Source organism: Tamandua tetradactyla, chromosome 25 (assembly GCF_023851605.1).
Source record: "Tamandua tetradactyla isolate mTamTet1 chromosome 25, mTamTet1.pri, whole genome shotgun sequence".
NCBI lineage: Eukaryota > Metazoa > Chordata > Mammalia > Pilosa > Myrmecophagidae > Tamandua > Tamandua tetradactyla.
The window spans coordinates 38552196-38571494 of NC_135351.1; the positions used below are offsets into that span (position 1 = coordinate 38552196).

General features: G+C 45.5%; 1 protein-coding gene across 2 annotated transcripts in view; it reads right to left on the reverse strand.

Moving 5' to 3' along the window:
- Positions 1-19299, reverse strand: part of NHSL1 (NHS like 1) — a 124877-nt gene that overhangs the window by 25119 nt on the left and 80459 nt on the right. For both annotated transcript variants that reach the window (XM_077143286.1, XM_077143287.1), the window contains exon 3: positions 11979-12106. In XM_077143286.1, the coding sequence (XP_076999401.1) occupies positions 11979-12106 (128 nt within the window). The remainder of the gene's footprint in view (positions 1-11978; positions 12107-19299) is intronic.

The window sequence follows — 19299 nt, forward strand, 5'->3', positions numbered from 1 at the left end:
GTTACCCAGAGTTTTTTGCTCATTATTCTTTTACTTTTCATTATAAATGCAGGTTTATTATATATATACAAACCACATATAAGGATTTGCTGTGACCTTTATAAAAATAGTATCACTCTGTATAGTGTTTTTCACTCATGATTATATTTTAAGACTCATCCATGCTTTGTGAGAGCCTGTAAGTCATTCGTCTCTCTGGCTATAACCCTCCAATCCCATACCACATTTTTCTTTCCATTATTCTATGGATGGACAACTGAGTTGTAAAAGATGTCATTTACATTATCTCATCAATTCAAACTGCCCCACAGGCAAGCAGACTGGTGGAAATGCTGCAGAATGGCTCTGTCCCCAACTGTGCATTTTCAGAGGGAAACAGGGGCCTTGGAGGATCAGGTCTGAATTTAAACCCTGGCTGTGCCATTGGGGGTTGCAGGTGTGCGCATACCTTGATTGGGGGGATGTTGTCACGTGTGTATACATGCGTCAAGACGCATCCCACCGTACACTTCCCATGTGTTAACTACACTCCACAAAGCGGCTTTTGAAAAAGAGCTGTCTGGGTTCCCATATTTAGAAGTGATGTGCTCTTTAGCTGCTGGCCTAACCTCTCCAAGATAGAGGCAGAGTCGCAGCTAAGGCACAGGGCCGGTGCATTTAAATACACCCCTGTGTAGTACCCGCACAGTGTCTGCAGCCTAAGCCCTAACCTGTGTCAGGAGGTGGTTCGATGTGGGGCTGCAGACTTCTGGGGGACAAGGGTGCCATCCCTTCTAGGTGGGACTAGAGTCTCCTGTCATGCAAAAAGGCATGTGCAAGAGAAACTGGGGGAGCACAGAGGTCCCTCACCAGACTGAGCGCACAAAGGCCTGGAGATGAGCCGCCCATGTCCTCGCCTTGGCCTGCACTGGTCCAGCTGAATGTGCCCTGTGCTGCAGTGCAATGAGCACGTGGAGCCAGCAAGGACGCCTCTGCCCCCATGGGGCCTAAAAGTACACAGCGATAGACCCAGTAACAAATGATGGCACTGCAAGTCATCGTAAAGGTTTTCCACGGCCGCTCCCATCCACCAGCACGGATGTGTCTGTACTTTGAGACCAAGTGGCATTTAAGGGGTTTTAGAAAAAGAAAGAATGAGTGAACCAATGAATGAATGTGAGACAGGTCAAAGATGGGAGGAGAGAGAACGAGGGCAGGCACGGTGACAACGACGCTGGGTCCTCACCCTTTTCTTTAACCAACACGGTGTCATGAAGCAGAGTAGAAGTGTGAAGGCAGTGTCCAGGAAGTAGTTTTGCATTTCTGAGCCCCATTTCCAGATCATTCCACAGTAGGAATAATTATTAAGACGCCTATTCCCTGGGAATCATTGTAGGAAATGAGGACTAATATGTGAAAATTCTCTGGAAGTGTTGGAAAGGCTGCACCAGGAGACTAAAGGTGTGGCTCTGGCAGTGCTGCAAAGAGGGAAACTTTTTGTAACAGCTGAGCCCCTCAAGCTTGCTGCTTTAACTCAAGAAAGCCTAGGTGGCTGGAATAAAAGGTGTAACTTAATTGGGAGAGTGGCCACATTTTCATAAAAACAGACATGGCCCACTGAGTCATTTTCACCAGTCTAGATGGAAAAACCCAGCAGGTGAATAATAGTATATTCTAATTATCACTGAGAATATACTATGTGACAGGCTATGGGTTTTATGTGCATTAGTTCACTGTACCTTCACAAAACCCGTTCAAGATAGAGGCCAAGAGAGCGTGGCATTTAGTATCACCCTCAGCACACCTGTGAGAGTGGACGAGGGTGCAGTGATTAACTACCCAAACGGCAGCTGCCCGCCAGGGCGCCGAGCAGAGCAGAGCCCGGGGCTCACGTCTCTTTGTGGTGGAGGCCACCGAAGCTCACAGAGGGCAGTGGCCACCGGGGCCACTCTGCACCTGCAGGCGGGGAAGCCTTCCACGGTCGTGCACGACCAGCGTGCCACACGAGCGTCCCAGGGCTCCAGCTTCAGCTGCAAGGCCACTGCCCTTTTCCTGTCTGCCAAGCCCTTCTTCGATTTGACATTTTTCCATCAATGACGCCTCACACAGAACCCGGGTGCCACTTCAAATAATAACAGGAAGCAGAGAAGAAAGTTCTGGCTTCTCTCAGTACCGTTAAAGCCAAGTGTTTATTGCCAGAATCCCAGCGAAATTCCCCTCTTTGGCAGTGGATTTTACTCAAGAGATTGAGTAACTCACGGCTGAGACAATGAGGCCTTGTAGTCCCTTCCGAGACTCAATGAACACCCCGTGGGAGTGACCATCCACAAAGGCCAGGAGAAATTCCACTTCTACTCACAGCGAGCATTTTGGCACCTGTAACTGGATTTCCTTCAAACACCTGAATAACCTGTGGGCTAGTACCTGGTACACACTGCCCTGGAAAAAAGTGCCAAGGCTACAACACTTGATTTCGCAACTGCGTGAAAAGGTATTTTGTGGGGATTTCTAAATCCCTTTATAGATGCCATTTTTTTCACTCTGCCTGTTGAACTTTTAGATGCTGTATATCACATATATGGTGGGAGGCACTGTACACGTTTTTTTTTTTTCCTTGGTAGCCAGCATCGCCAGTTTGTGCATCAAAGAGCTACCGGGATATTATCAGCAAAGGACTTTTCTTCATGCCATAAGCACATTGTGGAGTCCTCCTTGGAAAATGTTTTGCATGAGGATAATTATTCTGGAATTAGCCAGCATACATAACCGCAATAGCTGCCCCTAGGTTCTCTTCTCTAACATGTAGGTACTTAACCTTTGCCTGATGAGCAAATCTCATTTTAGGAGAGTGCTGCCCAAGCACACGGCAGATGCTTAATATTTGCTGAATGCAAATTAGATGCTCTTTAAAAATAGCAGTTTTGAGGTCAGGTTTTTGTGACCAAAATATTGTCAATTGGTCTGTCTCTTCTGCTATCTAGTCCTCTTCTCTCCTCCCCTCCCCGCCCCCAGCACTACCTCAGAAATACAAAGAAAAGGGTTTTCCCATAGACTTTTCCTTCCAGACTGACATTGACATCCTCTGGATTTAAAGCGCCCACAACTGTCAGAGTGACTCGGAGAACATGGCTTGGAGTGGGGCACTGTGACCTCACCATGAAGCCCCGCTGGCTTTGAGGCCCAAGGTTGCTGGGTTCTCATCCTCCTTTAAATGCCAACTTGACCAGGCCCTAAATCTGATGGATATTTGGGTCTATTTCCGGATTTTTCACTGGTATTGTGTGATACCTACAAATTAACTTGGGCAGAATTGACAGCTTTTTGTTGTGAATCTCCCTATCTAAGAGCATGCCATATCTTTCCATCTATTCAAATCTTATTTGTGCTCTTCTGGAGTATTTTAAAGTTTTCTCCCTACAGATTTTGCACTTTTCTTATTAAATTTATCCCTGATTATTTGGTCTGTTATACTTATTTTGAATCGATGCTTTTCTATTATATCTTTTAACCTGACTTTGTAGATATGAAAGTTATTGATTTCTGTAAATTGATTTTACACCTTATGACATCAGTGAATTCTATTATTTATAGTAGTTTTTAAAATGTATTCTGGATTTACCAAGTATACAAATTTACCACCTTCAAAGAGTGATTATACCACCTTAACTTTTTCTGATTTTGTGCCTCTTACTCTTGGCTATTCTGATGGCACTTTGGTTATTCGGTTATTCCGGTTCTTCCGGAACGTTATTAAGTAATAAAAGGGAGAGCGACTGTCCCTGTCTTAAACCTCACTCTAAGGAGAATGGCCCATTAACATTTTGCTCGTTTGAGGGCCAGGATACCTACATTTCGTTAAGTTCTGGGAGTATACACTTACCTTTATTTTATTGAGTGTTTTATCAAAAACGGTTGTTAAATTTTACCAAATACATTTTCAATAGCTATAGTTTGGGTTACATGATTTTTTCTCCTCTATTACTATGATCAATATGTGATTAGATACCCTAATATTGAATATCCCTTCCCTTACTATTGGAATAAATCCAGGATGCCTCGGGACAATCCATCTTTTAAAAAGCTGCTAGAGTGTGGGTGCTAGTCTTATTTACTTCCTACATTGGTACTCATGAGTGAGATTGGCCAGATCATTTTCTGCTTCGAGCAGTCTTTGTCAGGTTCTGACATCAGTGTTAGACTTATTCATTTTAAAAGCTTCTTTCTTTTTCTTTGCTCTGGAATAGTTTCAATAGCATTAGAATCACCTATTCTTTAAAGGTTTTGGTAGAATCTCCCATACAACCTTTTGGGCTTGCTGCTTTTTTGTTTGGTGCAAAATTTTGATAGAATTTCTCCTTTTTGCAATGGAAACCAATCTGTTATGCTATTCTCTTTCTTCTAGGGTCAGTTTTGATATATCAGATAAATCAGAAAATCAGTTTGGACATTATCTATACATCTTCCACATAACAAAAGATGATATATATATAATTTCTCTCCTAATTATAAAGTCATTGCATTAATCCTTTCCTGCTAGTCACACCATACAAGCAAATCCTTACTGCTCTGTGAGCCTAAGCCCCCAGCACTCCTCCACCACTGCTCTGCTCTCTTTCTTGGTGAACTCGGGACCCCCAGTCCCATCGAGCACCTTCTCTGATCTGCCACCACCGGGCTGCCTAACCCCACGACACATGCTGGCTCTGCTCGCTACACAACACCTGGACAGGGATGGGGGTGGGGGGGCTCGGTACCCGGCAATCCTCCGAAGGTGTGAGAAAACAGAAAGAATCAAGGATACACCCAAGTTTTGACTTAGCAACTAGCAGAGTAGAGCCACGTACTGCTGAGGGGTTAAGATAAAACCTGAGAATTAACTATAATATCTGGCCAAGTGGAGGTGCCCGGGGGTTTAATGAGGATGGTTCCGGCTGCACACTGAGAATGAAAGTCTGCTTGGAGTGGGTGCAAAGAGATGGTGAGGAGAAGGAAAGGAGACTGCAACCCTAGACAGTTCTTAGAGAGGTTCTGCCATGAAAAGGGATGGAAATATAGGGGAGAAGTTGGAGAGGTATGAAAGGTCAAAGGAAGCCTTCTTCAAGAAGCGAGAAAACACGGCACGTTTGTGAAATGCAGGTCAATAATGCAGCAGAGAGAGAAGCACACAAATGAGAGAGGGTTGAACTGTGGGAAGTAGGCCCCCGAGCATGAGGTTGGCCTGGTCCCTGCAAATGGACAAGTACTGAGACCCCCCCTGTGTGCTAGGCCCCTTCTAGGCCTTGGGTAGAGCAGTAAAGGAAGATGTGAGGGCAGCTTGCGTGATGTAGTGGCAGGAAGGGATGGAGCAGGTGGGCAGACTTGGCTGGGAACGCATGTGCTCTCTGGTTGCTTTCCCTTTCCTAGTGCAGTAAAGACAAGGACAGTATTTTAGAGTAAAGCACAGAAAGGGATGGGTGGAGATTTCAGGAGGGAGAAAAAGGCTTGAAATATAATTTGGGAGATGGAGGAATGAATCGATGCTGGTAAGGGGGGATTGCCAGACAGAACCATAAATTTGAAGATACCAGCTGACCATGCGTTAACACAGAAGGAGGGTGTGGGGGGGTGGGGGGATGGGAGCTGGATTAACCTAGGGCTGGGACTCTGCCAGGGAGCCATGGCAGAAGGAGCTGGGAGCCAGCAGTTAGATGTGTGTGCTGCTTTGAAAATATACATACCCCAGAAAAGCCATGTTTTCACCCTGTCTCAATCTTGTGGAAGCAGCTGTTTCTTTCAATACCGGCTCAAATAATGTAAATTGGAATCTTTCGATTAGACTATCTCCATGGAGACGTGGCATACCCAGTTGTGGGTATTAACCTTCGATTAGGTGAAGATGTGACTCTACCCATTCCAGGTGGGTCCTGATTAGTTTATTGGAATCCTTAAAAAGAGGAAACATTTTGGAGAGAGTCAGAAATGACAGAGGTCTCAAAGCCGACAGAAACTCCACAGCAGAGCTGACACAGGTGTGGACACGTGGAGAACAGAGACACAGATGTCTGGAAATGCGTGGAGCCCAGCAGACATTGCCGTGAGATGTTAGTGCCACTAGAACCAACAGAGCCAATAGAACAGACAGAGCCCCGGGGAAGCTGCTGAAGAAGCCTGGAGAGAAAGCCAGCGGAAATTGCCAGGTGCCTTCCCAGCCAAGGGAGAAACCCTGAAAATCAATGGCCTTCTTGAATGAAGGTATCTTTCCCGGGTGCCTTAATCTGGACATTTTCATGGCCTTAGAACTATAAACTTGCAACTTATTAAATTCCCCTTTTTAAAGCCATTCCAGTTCTGGTACATCACATTCTAGCAGCCTACAAACTGGAACAATATGTGTGCAGAAGGGTGGATGGAACGAAGGACCAGAGCACAAGCGGGGGAGGCCAAGTGAGGGTGGGAAGCGGGGGGCGGGCAGTAAAAAGGGGAGAAGCAATGGATTAGAATTGCTCATGGGTTAAATACTTTTTGGAATGGGATTCTAGAGGGATTCTGCTGTAGTGGTAGAAGATGGAGTCATCCTTCAGCCAATCTTGCAGGATCCACTTTCAAAAGATACCTGGAGCCTTTGCCCCAGCCCCCTGGCCCCAGCTCCCATCCTCTGTCTCTCAGCCACCGCCGCCACCACCTGGCTTGATCTCCCTTCAGCGATGAGTCACGTTAATGAGTGGATCAGCCATTGCTGTCATCCCCCTCAATGCCCCATAACCATTTCCTGTTCATAACCATTTCCTGCTCAATGCCCCCAGCTCACTTGGGCACAGCCAATCCCAGGTCCTCCTTGCAGCCACGATGCCCTGCCACCCTGGGTATCTCCCCAAGGACTTTGTTCTCCCTCCTTCCCCTGCCCCATGCACCATCCCTGCTGGGTGCCGGCATGGATACCTCAAGACAACCACATTACTGCCTCCAGGCCTGTGTACTCACTTGCTCCTTTCTGGAAAGTTCTTCACCCAGAGCTGCTCCACCCTTCACCTAGAGCTGCTCCAAGTACTCCCTCAGAGGATGCTCCTCCAAACTCAACCTAAAGCACAGACCCTGCCGGTCTCCAACTCTCTTGACCACTTTGTTTTTCTTCATAACATTCATTACCACCTTGAGCTAGGTTATGCTGGCTTGCTTGTATCATTTTCCCTCACAAGAACAGAAGCTTCTGGAAGGCACACCTGATGGGTGCTGGCAGATTAGAGGTATTGACGAAACACTTACTGAGTAAACATGTGAATGAACAGCCTGTTTGAGTGATCTCAGAGACCAGCCTTGCTCCACGTTCTAAATGAATAAAGCTCTGCCCAGAAGGATTAAGCAATCCAGCCAAAGAAACACAGCAAGAGGCAACGTGAAGGCTCAAAATCCGTCTCCCAGCTCTGAGAGTGCTACCATGTCTTAGCTCCATCTAAATGCCCCCTTCCCTGCCAATCATGCACACTGAGGTTCTCAGGATCTCTGGCCTGTTGCGAGAGCCCTGTAAGGCTTCCTCTTACCTGCCGACCCCCTCCGAAGCCCTCCCCCATTGCCTACTGCCAGAGCCAGAAGAGCTTTGCTTTCACATGCCAGACACTTACTGTGGCACACAACACATAAATCTCTTTATTCTAATTGGCTCTCCCCACCTCTGAGACCAGTAGGACCATTGAAGTGAGGACAAATACCTCATTCATCTTTGCATTTTGCAGGGCCTGGTGTCCAGCATATGCTTGGGAAACATTCATTGCAGTGGATGTTTGCTCTTCCTGCAATGGTCTTCTCCAAGATTCCTGCACAGCTCCCTCATTCAGTGCCCGCCAGCTCAGTGAGGCTGACCCTTTAATTTGAAATAGCAACAGCCTTGCCTGTGCCAGACCAAATTTTGCATCCCAGCAAATCTTGTATCAGTACATTTGTGCACAGGACCTTTGAACGTGTTACTCTGAGTTAAGGTGTGGCCAGCCAAATCAGGGCAGCCCGGCAGCCCTATGACTGGGGGCTCTACAAACAGAAGAGATCAGGGATGCTCACACAGGAGCCAGAAGCCAGAATTCGGCGGAAACAGGAAGAGCAGACACCAGGAAAGAGGGATAGGAAGCAGGGATGCAGGTCAAGGAACCCCAAAGATTGTGGCAAGTCAGAGCCAAGGCGCCACGACTCCCAGGAGAAAGTACGCCTGGCTGACACCTTGACTTTGGACTTGCTGCCTCGGACGCCATGAGACGATCAGGTTTGCCGTTTGAGCCAACCCCAGCCTGGCATACCGAGACCTTCCTCTGACGCCCGTGCTGCTTCCTTCTACAGCAGACACGTGCCACTTTCCCACCCAGCCTCACCGCCCTTGCACTCCGCATCTTCCTCCGCATCAAAGCTGCCCGAGGGCAGGCTCGCTTGTTAAACCTTCAGGACCTCAGCACCCAGTAGGTGCACGGTGAGCACAGCTGCCAGGATGGACATGGCCTGGCGAGCAGAGGCCCTTCTGGGAGCACACAGAGGCGGGACGAGGGGCACGCCTGGGGTCCCAGCGGGTGCCACTGATGGCTGACCAGCCGTGGACCGAGACGGGGATAAGGGTCATGAAGGCTCATCAAAACCGGTTTGGGGCAATTTCTTACTTCGCAGTAATTATTCAAAACTGACTGTTGAATGAATGAAGTCGTGGGCCAAGTCCCACGTGGGGAGGCTCACAAAGACCACAGCGCTGGCCTGAAGACCCTCCCACGCCAGCTAGGGAGAGGGGCCCCCGAGGAGCAGAGAGAAAGGACAAGGATGCACGGCGTTGCTCTGCCCCACCACGGGCCGTGGCTGGAAAGCAGCCGGAAGCCTCGTGAACTTCACGTCCTGGAAACGGGAGCGTGTTCTTTGGCAGAGGGCACTGCGAGTAACCCAGGAGCTATGAATACACAGACAGAGGGAGGAGATGCGCTCGGATCATTCGACTGAATGTAATGGTGGGATGCGAGTGGGTGCTTCGATGCTCCATGGAACCTAGAAACTGCAGAAGTCAACCCAGCACTGGGTGAGGCAGCACAGCGGAGGAAAGAGCTGGCAGGGGAGGGAGGGGAGGGAGGGGAGGGGGAGGGGGGAGGGGGAGGGGAGGGGGAGGGGATGATTATGAACTGATTCATTAAGATCAGATAATAAGAGGTATTCTACAATTCATGAAGGAGTATGACAAAACTGAATGTAGATTTTTTTGGCAAGACCAATCTTTCATGAAAGTCATTTAATGGGGCAATAAACTTGAAGTCTTAGAACATAATTTTACTAATGAATGAAGGAGAATTAAGACAGGCTGAGAAAGCTAATGGTGTGAACTGGCAGTTTCTTCAGGCCATCCCACTGCTCTTCTCGTTTGGGCAAAATCCTAATAAAAAGCCTTTATGAAGAATAATTCATTCTTAGTAAATTATTTAAATTCATGTTTACATATTCAGAAATCTAAAAGGGAAGTTATTTCCATTGCCAATAGTGGTGGTTAATTATACTTTAGACACTTGACAGCAAAATTTCACATGATCAAAACAACTTCTTAAGCTTGCAGCTGTTACAAAAGGCAATAAGTACAGAGTTAATCTGAGGGTATAATTTGCTAGCTGATATTTAATCTAACACATGATTTGTAATTAATTAGAACATAAAGCAGAGATGTATATTTGATAGCCCTACAGAATAATTTGATGTTTATTTTATTCTGAAACAAATTTCTCAGCAGAAACGGCCTTAAATAGACATTCAGACCTAATTTTAAAATCCTGGATATAATTCAACTTGCCTCTACATATTTAAAATGAAACTAAAAGCAGTTCCCCTTAAATATCACTAACAATTTATCCCCAGGGTTTCAAAATACTTCCCACCCAGAACAAGCATGCAACTATCATTGATGCGAACTAAAAAAAAAAATTTACAAAAGTAACAAAAAATTACTTTTGTTACAAAAGTAACAAGACCCTTACAGTGGTGAAGGAAGGTAAGGGTTGAAGGTCCTATGTGCCTTTGGGAGGGTCCCTACAGAGCCTGAGACCCACCAAGGCTGGTGGGGACCCTGAAACCAGCACCTCTCCAGTGCTCGGACAGGGTAGGCTTGCAAGGGCGCCCAATGCAGCCCTTTTACAGAAGGAAGGTGGGGCCCCAGGAGCTCCTGTGAGTCCCACAGTCACCTTCCAGTTTCCGCTCTAGTGAGCCCAGTGCTGCCAAATCGCCAAGGTCCTTAACATGGAGACATGCATGCTCATGAGAACACGTCACGTCATCTTATGTCGTGTAGAGGGCGATGCAGCCGAGTCTCAGTACTCACACTGGCTGTGTTCTCTAGTGTCGCTGAGAACAAGCGAATGGCAAAGGCTGAACCACTGCTCCGCAGGGAAATGTGAGGCCAGGTTCCCGGGAATATCGGAGGAGGATCTGCAGTTACAGACACCTTATTTCAGCCCTGTAACTCCTGCCTGGACAAAGCTCTTCCATACATGCATTTTCTCCGTGAGGCCCGTGGCAGCCTTCCTGTGCTTAGGAATACTAGACGGCACTTCGGCACTACACATGGCATCCATTTTAAACAGAAAAATCGCCAACAAAAATCACAGAAATGAGAAAATCACGCCACTACACAGACCACAATCAGGGCACCTGTTTACCGTCTGAGGGCTGAAACAAGAGGGCAGAGCGTGGCTGTGTCTGGCCTCAGCTTGGAGTGTGCGCGTCGGGCAATGCAGATTTTTCACCATCCTGCTTATGTCTGCGGATGACTGTGAAAGGGCTGAGAGTTCTGATTTTGGGATTACCAATAAATATTATGCAGGCAAGTTCACAAATAGGGAATCTGCAAATAACGAGGACTATATTTATGCATGTTCCTTTCAATGTGATAATGTATTGCCTCACTTTCGACGGGACAGGAGCCCTCTTTCCTCAGGGGCGAGGACTCGTCCATCCCCACCCCACACAGTTGGGAGAGGGCTGCCCGCAGGTAGAGGCTGTGGCAGCGGCACCCGAGGGGAAAACCTGGAACATGCAGCCTTAACTTCCCTCGGATTTCAGCATCATGCTATATTAATAGCTCTGAGAATTTAGAAACCCGGTTTCCATTTTCCCAAAGACCTTAGGAAGTTGTTGAGATAATGGCGCTCTGCCACCAAGAGTCCACAGGGCTTGCAGGGCCCTACTGGGCAGTCACACGCCACCTAGAAAAGTCTCTACTTCACAAGGCTCCACTCCAAACAGAGTTTCTCTCCTTCTCTGCACAGCATTATAAGGCTAAGGAATATCTGGATTAAAAAAAAAAAATCTCACTATACAATTCACCTTCTGGTTTTCATTCTCCTTACCTGTGCCAACAAGAGAAAAATAAAATGGTTTTACAATTAAAGACCAGACTCTTTAATTGTAAAAACCAATCTTGAAATAGCTGTTTTTTTCTATTATAGTTAAGAAACTTTCTTTGTATATTTTAAAGTCCCAAAGGACTAACCTAATATGTTAAAATATCTTTAAAGAAATATGAAAAACATTATGTGATTCAAAAATCTGAGTCCAACCTTCATTAGAAGGCTGCAAATTTAAAATAGTAATGGCCCATTTTCAATCAACTATTCAAATATTACCTTTTTCTTTGACTTTCCCTATTTGAGGAAAAGAATAATAAATTTCAAACAACGTTCCCCACCAATAACACGTTTTCGGATTGAACTCTTTCCACAGAAAGTTCTCAGACTAATTAAAAACAGTTTTTGAACAGTTTTTGAACTAAACCTCCCTCATCAAACCTTAACTTGTTTAAGAATTCCAGAGTCAGTTCACATTACCCAGTAAAACGAAAATAGAAATATGTCAATGAAAATCCCATAGACTTGTACTCTTCCACATGTGTTTAGCACCGAGAAAACACCATCAGCTTAAAAAAAAATAGACTTTATTCCGATTTCACCAGGGTTTCCACTTAGGGCCCTTTTCTGCTCTGGGACCCAGCCCGGGACGGGCGTCGACCTTAGCAGCCTTACCTTTAGGTCCGTTTCTTCATCCCCATGTGGATAATCGGTGCCGGCCGGGCTGGAGTAGGCGGAGAAGGTGGGGCCCTGAGACCAGTGCTGAGAGCCGGGGCGGCCGTCCCTCCGCAGAGTGGCGCATTCTGGGGGACACACAGGGGGAGGCAGAGAGGGCGTTAGACCCGAGAATCGGCTCGCTCCTCCCCCGTTAACCATTTCATGACGACGTTTTCAAATAACTGACAACACAAATAATGAAAACAACTGAGAATCCCTACTCCACGCTATATGCTGCGTTACGCTGCGCCTGGGTGGTCTTAGGACTCACGACACCCTCTAAAGTACATACAACGCGCGTGCCATCGAGGCGTACAGTAATTAGACGATTCGCTCAGGATTGCTGGGCGAGTAAGCAGGGGACGCAGAACTTGAACCCAGGACATTAGTTACTATATTATATACTATGTTACACTATACGTGCACACACACACGGTAATTTTGACACAGGACAAGCATTTCCACATATGCTGATGTCCTCGACTCTTTGGCTGGGAGGCACACGTGAGCGCACCGGTTACAATTCCCCCATTTTGTTTTTAGTCCTCGGTTGAACTTGGACGGCAAAGGGCTGACACTGCTGTGGGCCGTCGTTAGAAGTCGGGATGCAGCCTAAGGAGCCTGTCGTCCCCAGACAGTTGGGGAGCGGGGCAGGGTGTGGCCAGCAGGGGACCGGCCATGTGAGAGCACCATGGTGACTGCTGTCCCCAGTGGGGCAGGTGTAGCCAGCAGAGCTCTAAGGGAGTCACACCAGCCAGGACCTTCCAATGCCCCAGAAACCCACGCATTAGAGGAGCATTTGCCACACAAAAGGGTTCGCCACAGCTTTAAATATCCAGCTTTCCAGAGGCTTTCAATATGCATTTGCTTTTGGAAAAGTTTTCTTTTGGGACAGTTTTCCAAAACCCAATACCTAAAGCCACAGACCTAAACTGGGGGCAGCTGCAAACTTCCCACATCGGCGTCTCTTCAAAGAAGTGACTAGCAGGCACGTCAGGGAAGGGGTAACAGTTCTGCATCTGCCATCTACAAAAATCGCATTTTCCTTTGCGGCTTTCCATCTTTCTTTGACCTCACGGTGGGAATAGATAGAGATTTCCAATTCAGAACTATGAATCAGATTTTTTAAAATATTCCCATGGAAATAAAGTCAGGAGGTTCCATTAGAATGCCAAACCAACTAAAAAACGCACACACAATCATAAGCTAGTCAAATAACACTACCCCAGTTACTTAGGAGCTGAAAGATTTGTGGCTGGGCTGGCAATCACTCAGACTACTGACTAAAATGGAAAATTTTTTAGACCTCTGAAACATCCAGAACCTGACTTATTTTTCATGAGCTTTGACACACAGTAATCTAACCCTTTTCGATTAGGAAATATTTTCACACTTTCTCCGACAGTGGGTAATTTCTCTAAAATAAATAAATAGTGCAATCAGAATCTGGATTTCCGAAGTTATCATCTAATTGGTTCATATAACACCAATTAACATCTAATTGGTTCAATGCTACATGAGAAACTTAGTATATATAATACTTAGGGGATTTTTCAGATGGAAATAGTATCAGCCAGATGCTCCATAAACATACCTGATACATTGTAACTGCTAAAACAAGGAGAGGAAAGGACTTAGGTTCTTTTCATCTGAATGTCTGGAATCACAAGACTAAAATATGGAAGAAATTGTTAAGGATCTTCATGGAAATGGAGGGGAGGAGAGACCCTTAGCAGGAGCCTCAGGGCATCCCTCGACAAAACTGCAGAGGGTATCAGCAGATTCCCACCTCGGGAGCTGTGGCACTCTGGGCATAAACACCTCCCGCCAGCCACAGGGAGTCCTCTAAAGTCCCTAGAAAGGGACTCTGTGTGGTGGGGAAGAGTGAGGTCTCTGCAGCCGTGCTGGTAACCACTGCACACTAGGAACTTCAATTTTGATGAGGGCTGCTTATGAATCAGCCACCTCTTGCACTTTCCATGAAGTAAGTCATGTGCTCTCCACAAGGACGTAAGAGGTGGAGATCATAATGACCCACACTTTACAGGGGAAAACTTTGAGCCACAACTAAAGAAATTTGCTCCCAGTGGCGGAGCCCACGTTACAGTGCAGGTGCTCTGTCCCAAAGCTGGCATTTCTGCACGAGGGTGACAAGGCGTGGATGGGAGACGCCCCTCCATGCCTCTCTCTGGCCCACTCCTACAGTTGTATGAAATTGCATTCACCTTCATCTGTGAATCAACAGATTCAGTGTTAGGTTGTAGGGCCTTTAAACTCTCTCCTAGAGTGAAAGGCTTTAAGCTAGTTCTTTTATTTTTTTTCCCCCTACACCACTATTTTCACAGGGGGAAAAATGAGTGCTAAGTGAAGAGAAAGCGTTTTACTCAAAGCAAAGAATATCGGCATTTAAGGTCTTTGGATATAAGATCAGGGAAGGATTCTGGTCTCTTCCTCAAAGGAAAAGCAGTAAGTGGCAACACTGAGGAGCTCCCAGAGGTAATGCAAATATTAGTGGAGCTTGCATTTCAAGATAGAAAACTCTTTCATCTCTTCTTTTGGAAAGGTATTATAAATACTCAAATTTCTATTAATATATCTATGTAATAAATATCAACTGTCACCACTTTCCTAAGCCTCCTGCAGGCAGCACCATCAAAATGCCTCCCCTCCTTGGAGGTTTACCTCAACCCACCTCACTAGCAAGCCTTCTCTAGCTACCCCAACCTTCTGTGCTATTTTGAGCTCTTTAATCTCAGAGAGCTGGTGTTGTACCTTCAGCTGTTGAGGTCTGCCATGCCCTTTGGTTTATACCACCAACTGCCTTTTATTCTGAATGAAAGAACCACATCTTATGCTTCCTTAGATGCCTACCCTGTTTCACATAGCATACAGGTTCAAATGATGTTTTTCATAAAATAGCAAAGAAAAGGAGGAAGGAGATCCAACAGCACCCACAGCCAAAGAGGCAGAATTATGACAAGAAGCCATCGGTCCCAATTCCTTCTCCCCTGTAACTAATGAATTACCACGTCAGAGTGAAGGGTCCTTAGCCCACACATTCATTAATTTAACAAGTATTTATTATTAAGCATTTATACAGGTCAAGCACTATTCTAGGCACAGGAGGTTCCATAGGGAATGGAACAAACAAAAACTCCAGTCTTCCTAGGGGTTAACCAGAAAGCAGGAAAAAAGTAAACTGCATAGCATAACCCAGTGCTATGATGATATAAAGCAGAGTGGCGACATCTGAGCACAGAGGGTTCTGCAGTCCTGAAACAGCCAAATGTGGTTCCTGGCTGAGCGAACAAGGCGGGGAGAGCGGTGGGGGATACAGATAGGAAAACGCGGGGCAGACACAGGGCCGTGGGTTTCAGAAGATGCTGGCTTTTACCCCCAGGCACAGGGGTAAGTCGCTGAAGACTGAGCAGATAAGTGACGTCACTTAGCTTCCATTTAGCACCTTCTCCCTGCCCATCCCCTTTACACCCAAGATTCTAGGACTCAGGTCTAAACTGTATAAATTCCAAATAAACCACAGTGAGAGTCTGAATGTTATCAGTGTGAGAAAAAGCCAATCTAAGCACGTCACCCACATATCACTTGATGATGCCTGGGAAAGCACATGGGCATTTTCCACAGGTTTCTATAATTCATGCTTTCATTTGGGTCTTTCAATGAGAGGAAAACACACTATGCAGTGAAAATTCTCCTGAGTTTATTATATAGATTTTGAGATACACTCTGATAAGAGACAAAATTTTTAAGTTATATAGATGGTTGGTGCTCCGTAATGTCTAATGGGTCTGATCAGCTTAAAATGAGAGGGAGAAAGGAGGAGAACAAGGTAGACACCGATTACAAAATGGAAATAAAAGAAGATTTGTTCAATAATAATGATAATGTATCAGTGTTGGTTCATCAGCGGTAACAAATATGCCGCACGAACGCAAGATGTTAATAACAGGTAAAGCTGTTGAGGTGGGGGGTGGGCATGGGGGTATATCTGACCTCTGTACTTTCTATGCAATTTTTCTGTAAACCTAAAGCTGCACTACGAAATATATTTTTAAAAAGGGATTTGCTTTCCCCAAGGAAAATGATATTGTAAGATGAGTGGACACTAGAAGAAACAAATGATAAAGTTTACTAATTTGTTGGCTTGAGAGAGAAAAAAGAGCGGAATGGTGAAAGCAGTATTTGAAAGAACCCATGCTGCAGAAAATTCCAAGACCCAGCTAGGTTGGCTACTTGTCATTTGCTAGGTTGTGTGGATGGTGTTGGAGTGCATGAACATGAAAGTTTTGAAACAATCAAATCAAAAGAACAATTCTGATATTTTGCAATAGATATAACATTTTAAAATCTGAATGTGGCTTGTTCTCAACAGTACTGAATTTTCATAATTCTTCTACTATAATTCAAGATCATTAAAAATTGGGAGGACTCCGGTTCCAAAGTTAATTACAAAAATAATGGCCAAGATTTCCTGCTTCAGCCAGAAATGTCCTACAAACATTTTTTTTCTAGGTCACCGACTTTAAAAACCAAGAGTACTTAAGAAATGCATTTTCTGAAGTGAAAGCCCTTTTGCCATCATTATTTGGATTTGTGCTAAAAATAATTCTGCGGGAACTGGAGGAAAGCAGACATCCTATGTCTTATGGATTCTGCCAGACAATGTTTCTGGCAGATTCCAGGTCTCCTAAATTCTATCCCAGTTGTTTATCCATCAATTACCAACAGCAGGTGAAAGGCCAGACAATGGGAGAAGCGGGAGAAAAGTCTGGTTCTATCACACATCCGGGTCCAGAGGAAGAGGACTGAGAACTTATATAAACATCTATGTTTAGAAGAAAAGCAATTCTCGCCAACAGCTGTATAGGGTATTATATTATTATATAGCTAAAGAATCTACCAGAGCTTTCAAGTCAGCACATAGGAAAAGCTTACCACACTTAAATATTGTGCCTGGTGAAAATTAGAGAACATCTTTTCAAATGGATGAAAGACTGGAAGGGATTTTTTCCTACGCATCAATTTGCTGGGTTGGCAATACCACAAAGAGCAAGAAACCTACAAAGCCATGTTTAGGATTCTGCCTTGGCCGGACACACACACTGACTATTGAAGTATTTAGATTTTCCATAAATTCTTCTGAACAGTTGAAGTTATTAAAATTGTCTTCAAGACTCAACAAACGTCATTAAAAGACTAAGTTATTCAGTTATTTGTAGCATATCAAATGAGTTGAAAAGCTGGGTTACATCTTAAAGATACAGTAGACTTAATGCATAGGTCCTTCAATGAATATTTTAGTAGATAATTGATACTTAGCATCAAAAGCAACATAAAAGGATAAAGAGAAAATGATTTAATGATTAATAAGTTTTTATAAATGTTCTGAAAATAAATCACCCCTCTCTTAAGGGTGCATATAAAACAAAGTGTACCAGGTGCTAGAGTATAATTTACTTAAATACAGGTGAACAAAGTGCAAGAGAGGCCAGTGAGAAAATATCAGCTAACACTGGGTGTCGAGGAAATGGGAACTCCCCTGAAGGGAATGAGTTTCAACCGGCCGCAGAAAGAGCTGGAGAAAGAAAGGTGACACTGGTGACAATTACCTCTTTCCAGCCTGAAGGTTCTGGGACTCTCCTGCCAGGTGCTTTGTCAGCCATCTCTCGCTACACCTCTGAACACTCTGCTTCCAGGCCTTCCAAGCCACGCTAACGTGGAGAAGCCATGGAATGGGTGGGCCGCCCAGCAAAGCTGGGTTTCTCCAGCCCCCCTCTAACAGCAGCTGGGTGTTCAAACCCTGGCTTGTCATGAGCTGGTGGGGCCGAGAAGGACATGTCCAAATTTCCGTGGTTCCTGCCAGGTAGCGGACTGATGAAACAGGTTCACATTACAACTTCCAGAGCTGTGGGGCTCACAATTCCTGGCCTTCAGAATCCCAGGAATAGCATGTTATCTTTTATCCATGGTATGGACAGATGAGTTTAAAATATGGATTAAAAATAAATAAATAATAGAGGGAACAAATGTTAAATTATGTAGAGGGAAATACTAGTGGTCAATGAGAGGGGGGTAAGGGGTATGGTATGTATGACTTTTTTCTTTTTTCTTTCTATTTCTTTTTTCCTGAGTGATGTAAATGTTCTGAGAAATGATCATGGTGATGAATATACAAATATGTGATGATATTGTGAGCCATTGCATGCACACCAAGTATGCAATGTTCACACGTTAAGAACGTTTGCGTTGTATGTTGATTGGTTTTATTAATAAAAAAGTGCTGATTTGGCAGGGCTGGGGTGGGGCCTGGGATTCTGCCTTTCTAACAGGTTCCCAGGTGCTGCTGCTGGCCTGAAGCCTTACTATAAGAACAACCATTCCAGGGAGAGGGGAGACGCTACAGAGAAGCAGAAACACAGTGAAAGGTGCTAGGCGGGCCCTCCATTTGGGGCTTGGGAAAATAAAAGAGGTCAAGGCTTCCTGGGAGAAGAGTGAGGAGTGGCCCTTGAAGAAAGAAACAGAATCTGATGGATAGAGATTTTCTACATATTCTGAATGAGAAGCGTTAAAAGGCCCGAGGGGAGACGATGGGTCATCTGTTTCTCTGGTTGTGACATAAATAACCCATGAGGTGGGTGACCCACGCTCACCAGAAAAAAATCTTCATGGAAAGATAGGAAACAAAAGATGAAGAAGCCAGCAGGACTGCAATAGCGTTGGGGGGCAAGGGAGCTGTGCTGGAGCTAGTTCTTCTTTCCACCCCTCAAGAATACTGCTTTGTTTCAGGAAAAGGTTTTCCTTTTGTGCCACTGTACAAAGTGCCCGATAGGCTAAGCTTTCCTTACAACACTGGGAGGGATCTTGCCATTATTTTAACATCCCAATTGCAGAGGGAGCTACTGGATTCAGGCTCTCACCTGGATTCCCTCCACCTGGTCTCCCTGCACCCACCCTAACTCCCTAACCTCTCTCATGATCCACCTAGGAACTGTGAGTCAGACTGAGTCACTGCTGAGTTCAGTCCTCTCCAGTGTCAAAGTCCTCCTGGCGAGTGCGCAGGTGCAATCCATCGAGGCTAGCAGTCAATGGGCTGGAGGGACTGTCACCTGCATTCATGCAGCAGCATACGTGAGATGATTAGAGAGGTGGGGCCAGTCCCATCCAGGTGCACTTCAGCCTTGGCCAGGCTCTCCAGCCTAGTTACCCCAGGGCACAGGACCCGCTTCTCTATTCCGGAGGCCATGCCAACAGTGTTTATTCA